At 42.4% G+C, this 17,968-nt stretch overlaps 1 protein-coding gene across 3 annotated transcripts; it reads left to right on the forward strand.

Annotated features, from left to right (window-relative positions):
• The first annotated feature begins 507 nt into the window (after window positions 1-507).
• nrg4 (neuregulin 4) lies at window positions 508-17,027 on the forward strand. 3 transcript variants are annotated; one of them, XM_087982101.1, is made up of 6 exons: window positions 512-1,154; window positions 3,463-3,509; window positions 10,085-10,175; window positions 13,085-13,240; window positions 15,390-15,555; window positions 16,156-16,417. In XM_087982101.1, the coding sequence occupies exons 2-5, from the start codon at window positions 3,497-3,499 to the stop codon at window positions 15,529-15,531; spliced, it is 402 nt and encodes a 133-aa protein (XP_087838227.1). In that variant the 5' UTR covers window positions 512-1,154; window positions 3,463-3,496; the 3' UTR covers window positions 15,532-15,555; window positions 16,156-16,417. The 3 variants fall into 3 exon arrangements, with proteins under 3 accessions (XP_087838228.1, XP_087838227.1, XP_087838229.1); XM_087982102.1 differs by lacking the exons at window positions 15,390-15,555; window positions 16,156-16,417 and adding an exon at window positions 16,660-17,027 and having other exon boundaries at window positions 508-1,154; XM_087982103.1 differs by lacking the exon at window positions 15,390-15,555 and having other exon boundaries at window positions 524-1,154.
• The last annotated feature ends 941 nt before the right edge of the window (window positions 17,028-17,968 follow it).

Raw genomic sequence — 17,968 nt, forward strand, 5'->3', positions numbered from 1 at the left:
ATGTGAGGTATTGTGTGTAAAGTGGGAGGGGTGTATTGTGCAAGGTGGGAGAATAATGTGTGTAGGGTGGGGAGGCTATTATGTGCAGGATGGAATGTTTTATGACATGTAAATGGAATAACACAAGTAGAGATTGACTTACAGCATTTTTCATTTGTTGCATCCATAATTGTGGAATAACTCAGCAGGGAAAATTATTTAAGTAAGGAGGAATAATGGGATGTTAGAAACATTTCTGAAGACAGTAGAAATGATTGGGAGAAAAAGTGGTAATTCAATTGGAAAAGTAGGGGAAGAACTGTGTATTTTGTGACTAACAGCCTTGACCTGGTACTTATAAATCTTACATTCTAACTTAGGAAGAGTTAATTCATTTTGTGCATCTGCAGTTTTTATACAAACCTGTTGAACATAGGGTGCTGTTACATGCACTGACTAGTTATAGCATGTCGTAATGAAAGGACCATGTTGTAAAAGGTGGTTTCCAAATCACTACTGCCTCGGGTGAAAAGTCTTCGATGGGAAATTTCTGCTCACATTCTGACACTGCATATCCCTTTGTGTTAAAATTTCACAAATTTGGCTCCAGCCTCCCTGCTTATTCATCAAAATAGAGATCACATATAAGGAAAGAGATTTGAGAGATATGATCTAACTGGGCCATCAGCCAAGCCAGAGAACGCAGGAACAAGCAAGTGGAAGAGAAGTCAACGAAGACTTGGTCCACCCAGAATAAGCATGTGACTTTGAGCTAGCAAAAGTCAGTCAAACAATGTTCAAGTGTTGTTTACAGAGCTCAGTGTTGAGTTGCGACACACTGAAGAGCTGATGTACTTGTTATTTTGGGTTCTTCACCCCCTACTCATGGGCAATTGGGGACGGCTAACACGTGCTAGCCAAGCCAGTGACACTCACATTCTGGGAATGCAGGAAAGGAAGCTTTTTTACTACACACTGTCACTATAACCTGGAGTTGTGTGATTTTTAACACTGTTCCAAAACCAACAGATTCTTTCATTATATTTGCCTCAGGGGAATTGGAATAGATTTCACACCCAGCACACTCCCCACCAGTAGTGAAGAGCTGAATACAAATTGGGCGGATGTCGAAGTATATGTAGAGGAGCAATAACCAACTGCGGGCTGCATTAGAAGTAAGTACAGAGGATTTCATTTTGGGTTTGGGTGGTTTTGTGAGGGTTCAACTTATGTAAAGATGGCGGTGTGTTGGTTTCTTTTGCTGTGAAATGTGCAGTCTCATTTCAGTGTCATAAATGATGCTTGTGAACTGTGCACCCTCTTACTGACAGTCAGAACACATCCAAAATATCTTGTGTTTATAAAATTCCTTTTGCAGCCAATCTTGAGTGAATGCAATGTGGCATCCAATTTGCACACAGCAAGCTCCCTCAAAAAGGCAACAGAAATCACCTTTATATCAATGATGCTTTCATTGAGACATGCCTTGCTAGTGCTATGATGAGAAAATAATTTGGTTCTGTCATATTTACTGATGGAAATACTGATCTCCCCTGTTCATCTTTGAAATAGCATGAAAGGAACTTTTGTTTTCCTACTCAGGGGAATGTGGAACCTTGGTTTAACATTTGATACAAAAGGTAGCATCTGTGACAATGCAGCATTTCCTCAGTGCTGTGTTGGAAATAGAAAGCAAGATTTTCATGCTAAAGTCCAGGAGTGGGACCGTAGACCCCACAACCTTCTGAGTCAGAGGCACCAACACTGAGAAGGATAAAATGATTCAGAAAAGATTTACAAGGATGTTGCCAGGGTTGGAGGGCTTAAGCTATTAAGGAGAGGCTTAATAGGTTGTGGCTATTTCCCCTGGAATGTCAGAGGCTGAGGGGTGACCTTATAGAGGTTTATAAAATCATGAGGGTCATGGATAGGGTGAATAGTTAAGGTCTTCTCCGCAAGGTAGGGGAGTCCAAAACTGGAGGGCATAGGTTTAAGGTGAGAGGGGAAAGACTTAAAAGTGACCTAAGGGGCAACATTTTCACACAGACAGTGGTGAGTATGTGGAAGGAGCTGAAAAGGAAGCAGTGGAGGTTGTTATAATTACAACATTTAAAAAGCATCTGGATGGACATATGAATAGGAAGGGTTTAGAGGGATATGGGCCAAATGCTGGCAAATGGGACTAGATTCATTTAGGATATCCGGTCGGCATGGACAAGTTGAATTAAAGGCTCTGCTTCCTTGGTATACAGCTTTATGACTCTATGACTGTAAACCACAATCTCTGTTTAACTCTCAATTTGTTCAAATTTAGTTGACAGCTGTAACTCACAGCTTAACACTCTTGTTTCTGAGTCAGGAGATCATCGTTACAAATCCTGTTTCTGAGACTTGAGCATAAAAATCTCGACTGAGAACTCACTGCAATGCTAAGCAAGTGTAGCACTGTTGCCAACCTTTCAGATGGAATTTTCCCTCTCAACCTTGCAAAGAAGATTAGAGAAGGTTGTTTATTTTTGTGTCCTAGCTGATACTTAACCTTCACCCAGTATAACAAAAGCAGATGATTACATTGCTCTTTGTGGCATCTTTGATGCATGCGAGTTGACTGCCATGTCTTCGATGTGACAACATTCCACAAAGTAATTTGTTAACCACAAAGATGATTGGGACATCCTGTGGCTGTGAAAGGCACTATAGAAATGCAAAACTTCCTTTGTCTTAGATGGTAAGAAGGCAGGAGAATGAAAGAACTGGTGTTCCTGCTCCTAATTGGCCTGACTCTTGATGAACTTCACTTGAGGCAGGTCCTTGGCTTTTTACCGGAACTCTTGAAGCTTCACCCTGAGCTGCTGTCATGGCAGTAGCTCCTCAGTGGTGACTTGCTGCTGTTTTCAATACTCAGAGTCAGATGGTAAGTCTAGCTCAGTTGGAACAGGAATTGAACTGGCAGAGTTGATGCTATTTCTGACCCACACACTGGCTAATCAGCCCAATCTAACAGAGATGTGCTCCTCCCTGGTTCTCACCTCTCTATCTCCACAATCTCCTCCAATCCTCCAAGGTTTTTGCACTCCTCAAATCCAGCCTCTTGAGCATCCTCCGATTTAACTGCTCCATCACTGGGATCCATTCCATTAGTTGTGTAGAGATTCTGAGCTCTGCAATTCCCTCCCTAAATCTTCTCCACATCTTCTTTAACTTACTTCAAAACCAAGATCTGGTAACCCGTTCTAAAACTTCCCAATGTAGCTCAGTGTCAAACTTTGTCCAACCCTTAAAGAAGTGCCTTGGGGATGGTAAGGGTGTAATATGAATGCAAGTTGTTGTTGCATATCCTTGGTAGATTCCTTTTACGTCATCCCAGTGTCACACTGAGCATTACTGTTTCTTCCCTGCTGTGACTGACTTTACCGTTGCAATTTGATAAAATGCCAACTGAGACCATGCCGGCTGTCTGAACTGATCTTTCTCATTTTGCAGGAAAATTAACGTGGGTCACAAGGAGCACTGGGACATGGCAACGCCAGGTAGGGAATGGAATCAGGATTAATGGGATATAAAGGAGAACAAAAACATTCTAAACTTTGTTGGGATTGAGAACCTTGGCCATGTTATGAGAGGGTGCTGTTTATAGATTTGTTATAACACAAGAGAGGATGGCATTGTGGCTCAGTGGTTAGCACTACTGCCTCACAGCAGCATGGACCTGGGTTCGATTCTAGCCTTGGGCAGCTGCCTTTGTGGGGTTTACACATTCTCCCCATGTCTGTGTGGGTTTCCGCCCACAGTCCAAAGATGTGCAGGTTAGGTGACTTGGCCATTCTAAATTGACCATAGTGTCTGTGGATGTGTGGGCTAAGTGGATTAGCCACAAGAAACACAGGGATGGGGTAGGGGTGGGTCTGGGAGTGATTCTCTTTGGAGTGTTGGTCTGGACTCGATAGGTAGAATGGTCTGCATCCACTCTGTGGGGAGTTGTGTAAAGTTAAAACTGGCAAGGAAGACAGAAAGCATAGACCCTTGCACCATAATCAAATCTGTAGGGCTTGTGTGGTGCAGTAGTAGTGCCCTACCTTTCAGCCAAGAGTTCTGGATTCAAGTCAAGTAATAATACTGTTGATCAGAAAATATTGATAATTAAATCTGTGGGACATTGAACCACTTCATATTGAGCTTCCACTTTAGCCTTTTGACTTATATTCAATATCCATTTTTTTTCAAACATTTCCCTTTCACTCCTTCCCCAGAATGTGCTGACCCATCACTGGATTGCCAGGGGATAACCTCCTGTGACACCTTGTTCAAGACACCAACCGCTTACCCTGAGCCTAAACAGCAAATGTTGTTGCTTGATTTGGCGGTTGTGCTGAGATCTAAAGAAGGATCAGACTGAACTCAAAATGTTAACCCTGTTTCTCTCTCCACGGATGCTGCCAGAATTGCTGAGTTTCTCCAGCATTCTCCATAGTTTGTTTCAGATTTCCAGCATCTGCGATATTTTGCTTTTAAATATTGGTGTTATGTTTCACAGCGTGTGAGCACCACTGGCAAGGCCAGCAGTTGTTTCCTGTCCCTAACTGCCCCTTGAACTAAGTGGCTTGTTAGGCCTTTCTACCTTTAAACTCAACCACATTGCTGTGGTCTGGAGTCACATGTTGGACAGACCGGGTAAGGGCAGCGGATTTCCTTTCCTAAAAGAGTTATAAGACTTGAGCTATAACGAGAGGCTAGAAAAACTCGGGTTGTTTTCCCTGGAGCAGTGGGGTTGAGGGGAGACTTGGTAGAAATTTATAAAGTAATGTGATGTTGATGGGTTGATGGTCAGAATCTTTTTCCCAGAGTCAAAATGTCTAATACTACAGGGCATACATTTAAGGTGAGAAGGGGCAAGTTCAAAGGAGATGTGAGGGGAAAATTGTTTGCACAGAGTGTACTAGGAGTCTGGAACACGCTGCCAGGGGTGGTGGAAGAGGCAGCTCTGATAGGGATGTTTAAGGGACTTTTAGTGAAGCACATGAATATGGAAGGAATGGATGGATATGGAGCAAGGGCAGGTTGAAGGGATTAGTTTAATTTGGCGCCATATTCGGCACAACATCATGATCTGAGGAGCACGTTCCTGTGCTGTACAGTTCTATGTTCTAAAGGCCTTTAGTGAACCAGATGAGTTATTACAACAGTGACAACATTCATGGTTATCATCTCTGAGACTCTCATTATATTCCAGATTAATTCTGTGATGGGATTCAAACTGATATCTCCAGACGATCATTATAGATATCTAAGTTAGCCAGTCTGGTAACATTACCATTATGTCACAACTTAAGTCCCTCAATAGGGCAAACCACAAGCCACTCAATCCAACTTCTGTCCTGAGGCATGCTCACAGTCAATGGAACTGGAGGATAAGTAGGTCTGTGCTTCCTGTCACTTTTGCACCAAATCTTCATCCCCTGCTGCCAATTCATTGAGTCATGCAGCACAGAAACAGACCCTTTGGTCCAACCAATCCATGCCAATCATAATCCCATTTCAAACTCGTTGTCATGTGAATAAGACACTAACCCCAAAGGAGTGGCATTCACACTCCAATAGTTATCATATTCTCATCATAGAAACATTGAAGATCAGTGCAGGACTTGGCCATTTGACTGGTCAAGGCTTTATCTCCGTACTGCATGTCGTGTGTTTACTGAGGCATTTTGACACCACATTTTCTCCCTTTGTAACAGTATTTCAAAAGTTCCTTGCTTGCTGTAATCATTTGAGGTGTCCACAGTTGGGAAAGGTGCTATATAAATGCATGTCTTTCTTCTTTTGATTCCTGTAATTGTGGTCTGTAATAGCCATCAAATGGCCATCCCTGAGGGATTGGTGTTATGTTAAATTAACACCTAAGAACTGAAGAATGTAAGTAATGTTATAAATGGTGTCATCTTAGACCTGTTAGCAAAATAGAGAGCCTAATGGATACCCGTTGCTGGATTTTGAGCAGATAATTTAGCCTGATGTGTTAGTGGGAGCCCTGTATTGCCAGAGGTGCATTTCAAATGAGACATGTCTGATTACAAGAGTGGATGTAATGAGTGCTATGACACTTGTTGAAGTTGAACAGGGAGCTTTCCCAGGATTGAGAGTGTGATGTTGGTAAAGCCACAGCAGGTCAGGCTGCATCCGAGGAGCAGGGGAATTGACGTTTTGGGCAAGAGCCTTTCATCAGGAATGAATCTTGATGATCGGCTCTTGCCTGAAAAGTCGATTCTCCTGCTCCTCAGATGCTGCCTGACCTGCCGTGCTTTTCCTGCACAACACTCTTAACTCTGATCTCCAGCATCTACAGTCCTCACTTTCTCCTAGCTTTCCCAGGACCCTGAGTTGACATTCCTCCTCTTCCTTCCACTTGAGACGGCAATGAGGAGACGGTTTCTCTCTCAGAGAATCATGAATGCATGGAACTCCCTTCCCCAGAGAGGCAGTGTCACTGACTATTTTCAAGATGAAGATAGATAGATACTTGACTAATGAGAAAGTCAAAGGATAATGGGGGCGGGCAGGAATGCGGATTTGAGGCTACGGTCAGTTGATTTTACCAAATGGTGGGACAGGCTTGAGAGGATCAAATGACGTAGTCCTGCTTCTAACCGCCTTCATCAACTAACTAGTAATTAATCTTATTTTCCACTTGTGATGTGTGTCAATTTGCAGCATTGCGTCTGAAGTTGAGAAATATAAATGCAAGCATTTCTTCTTTAGCTGAAAAGTAGATATTTGGCCCCTTCGTACTTCTGATTTCACAAATTCTGAGTGATCACGTGGCGAGGAATGTCAGTGTTGGGTTACGGAAACTTCCTCACGTTTCACTCTCATTGTTCGTGTCAAGCATTCATGGATCATCCATGGCAGTGGTCAGATTACTCCCTCCTACGTTAGCTTCCGCCATCAGCCATCCTGAGTGAACCTGACGGTGTGTGAACACTGAAGTTGTGCAGCTTCCTCCTCAGCAGCTCACATGTATCTGTTAATCCACATACCCACTATTTGATGCCATCCCTGCCCCAGCCTACCCAGCTCACAAAGGGCGCTCACAGGATCTGCTGGTAATGCATTCTTCAGATTGCCTCTTCTCTGGAAATTTGTTGCCATTGATAGTATAATAGTAACATGAACTCATCAGTTGCTTTGACAACCACATCAAATCTGGATAGTAAGTGTCAACATTTGACATTCCAGATCATTGACATCCGATATCATCCTACAGTAAGAAACTCTAAAACAGTCAGTATGTTTTGAGTTTCCTAACTCTCCTCTTTGGGAATCTAACATTCTGTCACCAGCGAGATTACATTGGCAAAAGCAGAAGTAGGCCATTCAGCCCATTGAGTCTGCTCCACCATTTAATGAGGTCATGGCTTGTCTGATAAACCTCACTCAGCTTTCCTGCTTTTGCCCCATTACCTTTGATTCCCTTTCTCATTAAAAATCCATATCAGCCTTGAATATGCTTAATGACCCACTGTCTATGGTAAACAATTCCACAGATTGAAAGGTAAAGTCGCCGTTATCTATAGGGCTGCTCTCTCATTAAAAAGAGGCAACGGGTGGTGGCCTAACCTGCGGGTAACCAGGCAAGGGGAGAGGTTCAGATGGAGAGTCTGTCATGGTAATCTCAACTACTGTGGGAACAGAACCCATAGCACTGGCATGAATAACTAGCTGTCTGGCCAACTGAGCTAATTGACCCCTCAACCTTCTGAGACAAGAAATTCCTCCATGTTTGTGTCTTAAATGTACAATCCCTTATTCTGAGATGACATCTTAGACTCTCCCAGAAGGGGAAATAACCTTTCTGCATCTTCCCCCTTAAGTCCCCTAAGAATCTTGTAGGTTTCAATATCTTTGATTCTTCTATGCTCTAACAAGTACAGGCCTAATCTACCTAACCTCTCCTCATAAGACAAACCTCCTGTACCTGGCATCAGTCTAGTAAACCTTCTCTACTGCCCCAGAGTCTAAGGACTAATTCCAGATTTTTTTTTTCTTTTGTTGAATCCAAATTCCACCATCTGGTACAGTGGGATTCAAACCCTGGCCCTTCGAACATTACCTGGGTCTCTGAGTTAATAGTTCAGCGATAATAGCACTAGGCCATCGTCTCCCACTGATATATAAGGTCACCGCCTTATCTCTGATGCTCCAGGGAAAACAGCCCCAGCCTGTTCAGCCTCTCCCTATAGCGCAAACCATCCAAACCTGGCAACATCCTTGTAAATCTTTTCTGAAACCTTTCAAGTTTTGTTCAAGAATCTTCATTCGCTCCTGGTCTCTGAATTTCTACAACTCCAAATCCAAGGTCCTTCCACAAGGACCAACTCCTTCTGGTCCTTCCACAACCTCAGCCATTTCAGTTTTAACCACTCCTGCAACGTTCCAACATTGTGCTTCTCCAACTCCAACCTCTCATACCCTTTCTTCTCTGCATCCTCGTCACTTGTGCCTTCAGCTCTGTAAACTCTGAGTCTCTTTGCCTCTCCTTATACACTGTCCCCCACATTATGAGAACAATTACACGTCAAAAGTACTAACTTGGCTGTAAAATTATTTAACCTGCTGCCACTAATGTTTGCATTATCGACATGGCTTTGATGTTGTGTCAAGCTGTCCAGCTGACCCCCTGCCCAGTCAGGTCTTGGGGGCGAGTCATGAAGTTTGAGGCTGGAGGTTTGGTAACTGCACTGTCTTCAGTGTCAGTGTGATGTCTCAAGGTCTGTGCCTTAACAGAGTGACCATGGTCTGTCACTTAGGAATTCTAACAAATTCTTTTTATTTACTCACTATAGTACAGCACTGCAGTACAAACATCATTATATTGTCAGAATATGGACTCTCATGATCTTATTTAACATGTTTTGAATCATCCTGGAGTTATGGAAGGTGCAGTGAAAAATGCAAATCCTTTATTAAGAAAACTTATCCCTTTGATCAAGCATATAGTGAACCTTCTTCATATCTCTTGCTTTAGATCAGTGTCACTTTTGAGTCTGACAATCCATTGTGTGACAGTAAACATTACTCATTTCTTTGCTGCTTCTTTTGCCTGTTTTATCTTAAATCTCTGTACTCCAGTTATCGACTCTCCTGCTAATGGAAACAATTTCTCCCTCTCAATTATCAAAGCCTTTGAACAGTTCGAATAAACGTCTCCTTCACCTTTTCTTCTCCAAGGACAATAAGCCTAATTTATCTTCCCATATTTGGAGTCCTGATCACCAGAGCCATTTGAGAAAATCCTCTCTGTGGTTTTGGACTGTGTAGGTTTCAGAACTTTCCTCTGTTATTCTTCCATGGGATGTGGGTGTCACTGGCAACATTAGTTCCCCGTCCCTTCAGTGGCTCACTAATACCATTTCAAAAGACAGATCAGAATCAACATCATTGCTGTGTGTCTGGAGTCACATACAGGCCAGAGTAAGTCAGGATGGTACATTTACTTTGCTAAAAGGCATGAGTGAAACAGATGGGCTTTCAAAAATAAAAACAGTTGCTATATGGCCACCATTTGACTAGTGTATATCCTAGATATTACTTTTCTTTAAAAAACTGGATTTAAATTGCTACCATGGCAGAATTTGAACCCTTGACCTCCAGAACATTAGCTTGAAGGCTTTGGATTACTAGTCCAGGGATTTTACCATTACATCACTGTCTCCCCTTAACTGACAACAATAAAGCACTTAAGGTCTGACCAATGATTGTATACATAGACACTGCTGTCTAGCATCTGTTGCTCATACTGTGCAAATCCAGACTCCTCGATGTTGGTGTCTCTGTCCTTGTTTTGTCATCTCATTCTGCCGCCAGCTAAGTGAACTGGACTCAGCAACACAAACAACCAGGAACTGGCAAAGTTTCTTGGAATTTGAATCAAATATGTAAAATGTACAGAAACAACTTTAGGACAGCTCAATCATACCGTACTTGAGCTGTAATAGAATAGCAAGTCAAACAGCAATGTAACAGGTAAGCATTTCACTCACGCTATGGCTTTTTTCCTAAAGATTTTGCCATGATAATCATTACTTTTGACTCTTTTCTTTTCTGTTAGCACATGGTCAGCTCTGCCCAAACATCTACAATTCCTACTGTCTTAATGGAGGCACCTGCTACATTCTAAGAATGTCCTATCCATTCTGCTGGTAAGTCAAACGTAGCCCTCAGTCTGTAAACAATCGGAATCAGACCCCAACAAAATCATTACCTACAGTGGACATGGTGGTCCATAGAGATGGAGGGTGCAGTAGGAGGCCCCTCTGTGGGAAATTCAAATCGAGCTCTGGTGTGGTGTGGTGAGAGTCTAAATTAGAGTGGTGCTGGAAACGCACAGCAGGTAAGGCAGCATCCGAGGAGCAGGAAAATCAACGTTTTGGGCAAAAGCCCATCACCAGGTGTGGTGAGAACTCGGCCTGTTCATTGTAAGGGACTGAAATTGAGTGGCCCAGATCCTTATGTAGAAACATAGAAGATGGGAGCAAGTGTAGGCTGTTTGACCCCTTGAGCCTTGTCCACAATTCATTATGATCAAGGCTGCCACTGTGCGCTGGAGGTACAAGGAGTGAATGTCTAAGAATTGGGATGTTATATTGAGGTTGTACAAGATGTTGATGAGACCTTTTCTGGACTACTGTGTCCAATTCTGGTGGCTTTGCTATAGGAAGGATATTATTAAGCAGGAAAGGATTCAAAGAGATTTACCAGGATATTGCCAGGAATGGAGACTTTGAGTTATAAGGAAAAGCTGGATAGCTGGGACTTGTTTCACTGGAGTCTAGAGGTGACCTTATAGAGGTTTATTAAATCATGAGGGGTATAGATAAGGTGAATGGCAGGTGTCATTTTTCTAGGGTGGGGGATTCCAAGACTAGGGGACATATTTTTAAGGTGAGAGGAGAAAGATTTTTTTAAAAGGTGAGTAGTTTGTGTGTGGAATGAACTTCCAGAGGAAGTGGTGAATGTGAATACAGTTACAACATTTAAAAGATATTTAAGTAAGTTCATGAATAACAAATGTTTGGAGGGATATGGGCCAAGTGCAGGCAGGTGAGACTAGTTTAGTTTGGGATTATGATTAGCATGGACTGGTTAGACCAAAAGGTCTGTTTCTGTGTTGTATTACTCTATGACTGTTACTCAATAAATGTGGTCTTGAACAAGCTAGCTGCTTTATCCTGGATGGTGTTGAGATGCATTTGTGTTGCTGAAACTGCACTGGCCCAGACAAGCAGCGAGTAATGCTTCACACTCACGACATGTGCCTTGTGAGTTGGTAGAAAGGTTTTGGAGAGGCAAAAGTTAGGAGCTGGCATCAAGTCATTCAAGTGTGGGAGTCATCATGTCTAAGTCAAGTTCTGACCTCTCATTAGACTGGAGGGTCAACTGAAAATTCAGAACTGAGATTGATGGATGCTTGACAGCGACACGCTTCTTTGGTTGGGGTGTAGGCATTACTGGAAAGTCCCTCCTTAATTGCCTCTTAGTGACTTACTCAGCTATTTTCAGAAGGCAGTTAAGAGTCAACCATAATACTAGGAGCCTGGAATCACAAAACGGCCAAACCTGCAGGTTTCGTTGCTTAAAAGTATTACTGATACCAGTTGGCCTTTTATGTCAATTTGATAATAGCTTTATATTCAACATTTGCTCACCAGCCACCATGATGGGATTTGAACCCTTGACCCACAGCATTTGGATTATTGGACAGCAACACTAAACCACACTACCATTTTACCTTGGAATTCAGAGTTATTAAATGAAGTTAAGATACAGATTACTTTTCTCCAAATGCACACTTTTGAATAATTGTATTTGCAAAAGAATATAATTGCACTAGAAGCTGTTCAGATGCAATTCACTTCCTAGTTCAATTCCTAGGGTGAAGGGTTCACTTAAAGAAGAAATGTTTAAAGGGTTGGCGTCGAGAAGAATGAGAGATTTATTGTAATGTATGGGATTCTGATTGAGGACTGGAAGGATGTTTCCTCTTGTGGAAGACACATGAACAAGGGGACACGCTAAAGATAAGAGGCTCTCACATTTAGGATGGAGATGATGGGAAATGTTTTCTCGCAGAGACTGTCTGCGGAAACAGTGGAGTGGTGGTCATTGGATTTATTCCAGGCTATGTTGGATAGATTTTCGATGGACAAAGCAGTCTAGAGTTAACAGGAAAATGGAAGTTGAGACCATAATCAGGCAGCCTGTTATGCACCCCTCAAAACATTTCAAGAAGGTAGCCCAGACCCTAACTTTGCTAGTTGTTTTAAGCAGGTGTAAAGTGGATATTCCAGGAGGGATGCAGCTGATCAGACCACTCAGTTTCAATCAAAACAGAACTTATTTACAGACTACTGAATGAAACACAGACAAAAGAGAACAGAATATAGAATAACTTAACCTATCTGAAAACCCCACCAACTCTATCGCAACTTAATGATGCTGCTCCGATTTCCTACAACATCCCCATAAACACCCCCCTGACAAAAAAGGTAACTTCAAACCCAGGTTCTTACAAGAGAGATGTCAGAGAGAGAGAATCAGCATGGAACTGCTTCACACTCCAGCAGCTACTTCTCGAGATCCCCAAAGCTAAATCAAACTAGAAAAATCCCTGAACTGGAAGAACTGGCCACTCCCCTTTCATTGTACAAGTGCTTTGTTTAAAAATTCTGATTATTGCCTTCGGCAGGATCTGTTAGCCATAATCAAAGTGGCCTTACCTCAGACAAATCGGAACCTCTGCCTTTTATAACCCCTCTTGAAAAATACCAAGGACAACATAACCTTGTTAAAGGAGCAGCATCGTCACACAGCCATAAGCGTATTGAATTGCATAGCAGACTCAAAGGGCCGAATGGCCTCCTCTTGCTCTTATATTCCTAAAAGGAGTAAGGGCTAAATGGCAGGTCCATTCCTATGTTCCTTCATTTGCCTTCAGCTCTGACCTGGATGGATGTTAGCTGATGCTTGTCAATCATACTAACCATGATGTGATCCACCCTCAGTCTCTTGTTCTGTTATCTGGGCTAATTCAGAGTAATATCTTCCCTAGGTGTGATGACAGCTTCCAAGGAAGCCGATGTGAAGAGTTCTTGCTACCGAGCCATCAATTACATAGGGCTATAAGTCCATCACTGATCGTTGTTATTGTGGTGGCTTTGATTATTGTGTTCGCCATAACACTTGGTATAGCACACTTCTACTGCAGGTGAGTGTACCTGATTAACTGCTGATCTGGCCTGACAATAAAATGCATCAGTATGGCTGGGATTGAATAGGGAGGAAGGGAGCAGGATAGAGGCAAGACGTCTTAGTTTTCCTCTGCTCATAAATAGTCTACTGGTACATTTTTATCATATATCCTAAGACACAGCACATGACCTGCTTCGAGCCTTCTCTGAGTCTTCAGCTGCCTTCATCTTTTCTGAAACTCAGAATATTTGTTAGGATTAGCCCAAAATGCTATTGGTTGTCAGGTACCTCTCCATATTACCAATGATTGCATTCTTTGATATATGGTAGTATAGGATGTGAATATTTGAATTTTTTTCAATTGTTGAATTAAACAAAGGCTCAGGGAGAATAGTTCCCAAATGCATAATCCATGGCAGCCTTGCAACGAATCAGAGTCGACAGGCCAACTAATCAACACTCTGTTGCTCCTTTTGAAATTTAGTATTCTTGTGTTGTATCCTGATGAGTGATGAAGATGAAAAAATTCAACAGCATACCCCCTTGTTCAGCAAGATATTGTTTCGTGTATTAGACTGGGCAGAAAAGACCTGACATTTATTTAGCACCTTCCACAACTTCAGGATATCCCAAAGGGCTTTACAGTCAATTAGGTACTTGTTGAACTGTGGGAAATGCAGTGTGAAATAATTCCACCAAGGTTGGTATCCTGTCATTAAGTCACCCATTATTTACACATGCATAGTACATGGACTCTGAACCAGCTAACTTAGAGCCAGCTCTTAGAGTGAACAGAACCCTTGACACTCCTGTTTATATCTGTCAGTCAGAACGCCCTGTTTCATCCAGGTTAATGGCCCCAATCAGGAAACTTCAATGATAGCCACCTAGTTGACATTGTTCCAATCACTGCACACTACATATGTGCACAGCAAACGTCCACAAGCAGCAATTAATTACTGCTCTACATAATCTAGCTTATTGTGTTGAATGAGGAATTCCTGTCAGTCAGGGCACTAGGAAAACTCCCCTGTTGGTCTCTGAATTAACCATGTGATCCTTTACATCCAATCATAAGGGCAGGTAGGGCATTGGTTTAATGTCTCAGGGGGCTCTTCCAACAGTTTTATTTTATCCTTCCATGGGATGTGGGCATTACATTTGTTGTCCACACCTAACTGCCCTAGAACTGAGTGGCTTGTAATGGCCATTTCAGTGAAGTCAGTCACAAGTAGGTCTTCTATAAGGGGCATTAATTAGCCAAATGACAATTGGCAATGGTTTCGTAGTCACTATGACTGAACCTAGATACATGATTACAGATTTTAGTAACTGATTACAAAAGCCATTAGATGTCCTGGTGGGACTTGCATCCACGTCCCCATAGCATTGTACTGGACTTCTGGGTTACTAGACAAAATGGCAACACCTCCCCAAGCACTGGAATTGTCAGACTGCATTTTGTGTACAAGTCCCCAATGTGGGACTTGAACATACAACCCTCTGACTGAGGCTCTGGTGATATTCCAGGGCATCACTGAGTGTCACCAAGATGTTTCACCATGGTGGGGAAGCATTGGATTAAATAGCACCTTAGCAGAGCAACAGGTCCCTGGCAGCTCCATAGACACATTATCAAAGGAATCTTCACGCCAGGTTACATTAAGGGAGCCACATAAAAATGTGTTGAAGAGGAGTTTGTTAGGGAACATCTTAAAGGATGAATGGGAACTAGGAGAGCCGGGTACATTTAGGAGGGCAATTTCAGAGTTCAGAGCCCAGGCAGCTCAGGGTACAACCATCAATGATTGGAGTGATTAAAATACTGGCTTTCTCAAGAGACCAGAAATGGAGGAACACAGAGGGTTGTAGGAGGAGATTACAGATAGAGAGGGGCAAAGTCATAGAGCGATTTGAAAGCAGAGGTGAGAATAAAAAACTGAGATGCTGCCGGACTTGGAGCCAATGTTGATCAGTGAACACAGGGGCGATAGATGTGTGAGTGAGGGTCTGGACACCCAGAGTTTGGGATAAGATGAAGAAAGTCCTCCACCCACATCACTCCAAGGTACATAGCTTACTCTTTGCAGAACTGCACAGTTCGCAGCAAGTGCTGAAGACAAGTGTTGGACACATGAATTATTCATAGTTTCTTGCACTTACAGGAAACGGAGACAAAAAAGAAACAACCAGAGGAACAGCAGCTTGTACTACACAGTGACAGCACATAGAGCAATTGACATCAGGGAGATACTGTCGGTCAGCTCCAGCATCAAAAAGCAAGATGTAGATTCCAGACCCATTTAGAAGTCCAAGGAGGGGATGTTTTAGGTGAGAAATGTCAAAGTGGATGACCCTTCTGAACTGCAGCTTGAGAGTATCTCTCCTGGAACGAATGAACAAAATGTTTGAGTCACACAAGTGACCAGCAACAACAGCAGAAGGTCATTGACCTGTTTGCTCCTGTATGCCCTCTCACCTGGATTCTTAGTAACAGGGCCTCCATTTTCATGCCATCTCGGATTCTTAAAGGGTTTGACGAGGTAAATGCTGAGAGGACGTTTCTCCTCATGGGAGACTCTTGGATCAGGCGGCATAGTCTCAGAATAAAAGGCCGCCAGTTTAAGACTGAGGAATTTCTTCTATCAGAGGGTTGTGAGTCTTTGGAACTCCTTGCCACAGAGAGCTGTGGGGGTACAGTCCTTGTTTATACCTCAGGCTGAGATAGATAGAGGTTTGATCATTAGGAAAACCAAGGGTTACGGCAGGAAAGTGGACACAAGGAATATCATCTGATCAGCAGTGATCTTACTGATTGGTGGAGCTGGCTCGAACATTAAACATCCTATTCCATTTCTTATGGTCTTTGTATATTCTTCCAAACACCTCTGTTGTTCCACCTCAGTTATGAAACTCACTTTGTTTTATCAGTGATGAAACATCTGCAACAAAAACAGAATGTGCTGAAGAAGCTCGGCAGGTCTGGCAGTATTCCTGGAGAGAGAAACAGAGTTAATGATTTGAAGCTGATATGATGAAACATTTTTCGCTGTATTTACCTTTTCGTCAATGCCTTATCAATTCCTGTACTTGGCTGTAAGGCTCAAAATCACACTGTCCTGGTTAGCAATTTGATGTATAGGTTGGCAGGAGAACAGCTGAGATATTGCCCGACTGTGATCACATTATATGAGCTTTGTATGTTCTAATTAATACACACTGCAACAAGATAAAATATTCTAGTAAAAATGATGTGTTTTTGCCTTGCTATCTTCCCTGAAATTTCTTGGACAAAGGTAAGAGTGGTACTTCAGTTGACCATTGAGTATGTACTGGGACCCAAATAGCTTGCCTCCATCCCCACATGACCCACCTCCACCACTGTCTATGATCATGAGCTGCTGAGATCCTAATCCTTGCTTTTCTTTCTGCCAGACATGAAAACTACCATTTACTCTTGGCTGGTCTTGTATGCTCCAGCCTCCATAATCTTGAGCTCATCCAAAACTTCTCCTGCACATATCCTGACCTGCACCAAGTTCCATTCACCCATCACTTGGATCAAACCTTTAAGTAAGATGCTCCTAAAACATGCTAAAACAGCAGCTAATGAATTTGAAAGACTTTATACAGACAACAAGCAAAACTAATATCATTTATAAAATACCTTGCAAGAACTATAACAAACACTACATTGGACAAACAGGCAGAAAACTAGCCACCAGAATACATGAACATCAACTAGCCACAGAAAGACATGACCTACCCTCACTAGTATTTTACATACAGATGAGGAAGGACACCACTTCAACTGGGACAACACATCCATCCTAGGACAAGCCAAGAAGCATAGCATTCCAACAGAACTCTACCAATAAACAAATTGACTTGGATCCCATTTACCACCCCCTGAGAAAAAGAATGGAAAATGACATCGCCGCAGGAAATGAATCAGCACAGAAAATGACATCACTAACCCAAGCCAACCTAAACACATAAATAAAAAGCGGGCCATACCACCGGAGGCTCACTGATAACGTTATCTACTATGGTGACGAAATGTCTGAAAACAAACCTTCCAGCTCAACAAGCAAACTTGCATCCATGCTCCTAAAAGCAGCGACAGGAAAAATTCTTACCCCAGTTACTGAAGCAATGATTTTGTTTTTTAGTCATCAGTCTGGTAAATTATTGTTCAGTAAAGTATATTGTTATTCGTAACCTCCTCACTTTCTTGTGGCGTATCAGAGTATTCTCAACACAAACGTTGCTAGAATCATAGATTATTTTGTTTTTTCACGAACTGTGGGCGTCACGACTTGCATTCTTTGTCCATCATGAACCAATCTTGACAGCAACATTGCAGGACAGACTGAGGAGGAATGGCCAATTTCCTTTCCAAAAAGGACATTAGTGATTCCATAAGGGTTTTTTTTTACAATAATTGATGTTAGTTTCATTATTATTTTTACCAAGGTTAGCTTTCCATTCCTGATTTATTAATGAACTGTATTTAAATTCCACCAGTTGCTGTGGTGGGATATGAACCCACATCCCCAGGTTTACTAGCTCACTATCATTATCACCATCTCCTCCAGAGATAACTGGCGGATGCTTGAGGGGCAACATCTTGTCCAAAAGGGGGTGTTTACAGGGAAGAAGGAGGCTATTCAATCCATTACATTTGTGCAGGAAAAGAAAACCAATTAGCTCCATAGCCTCAGATTTTTCCTATGGCCCTGCA

This window comes from Chiloscyllium plagiosum, unplaced genomic scaffold, assembly GCF_037043375.1.
Source record: "Chiloscyllium plagiosum isolate Xiang-an unplaced genomic scaffold, Cpla_swu_hap1 HiC_scaffold_42, whole genome shotgun sequence".
Taxonomy (NCBI): domain Eukaryota; kingdom Metazoa; phylum Chordata; class Chondrichthyes; order Orectolobiformes; family Hemiscylliidae; genus Chiloscyllium; species Chiloscyllium plagiosum.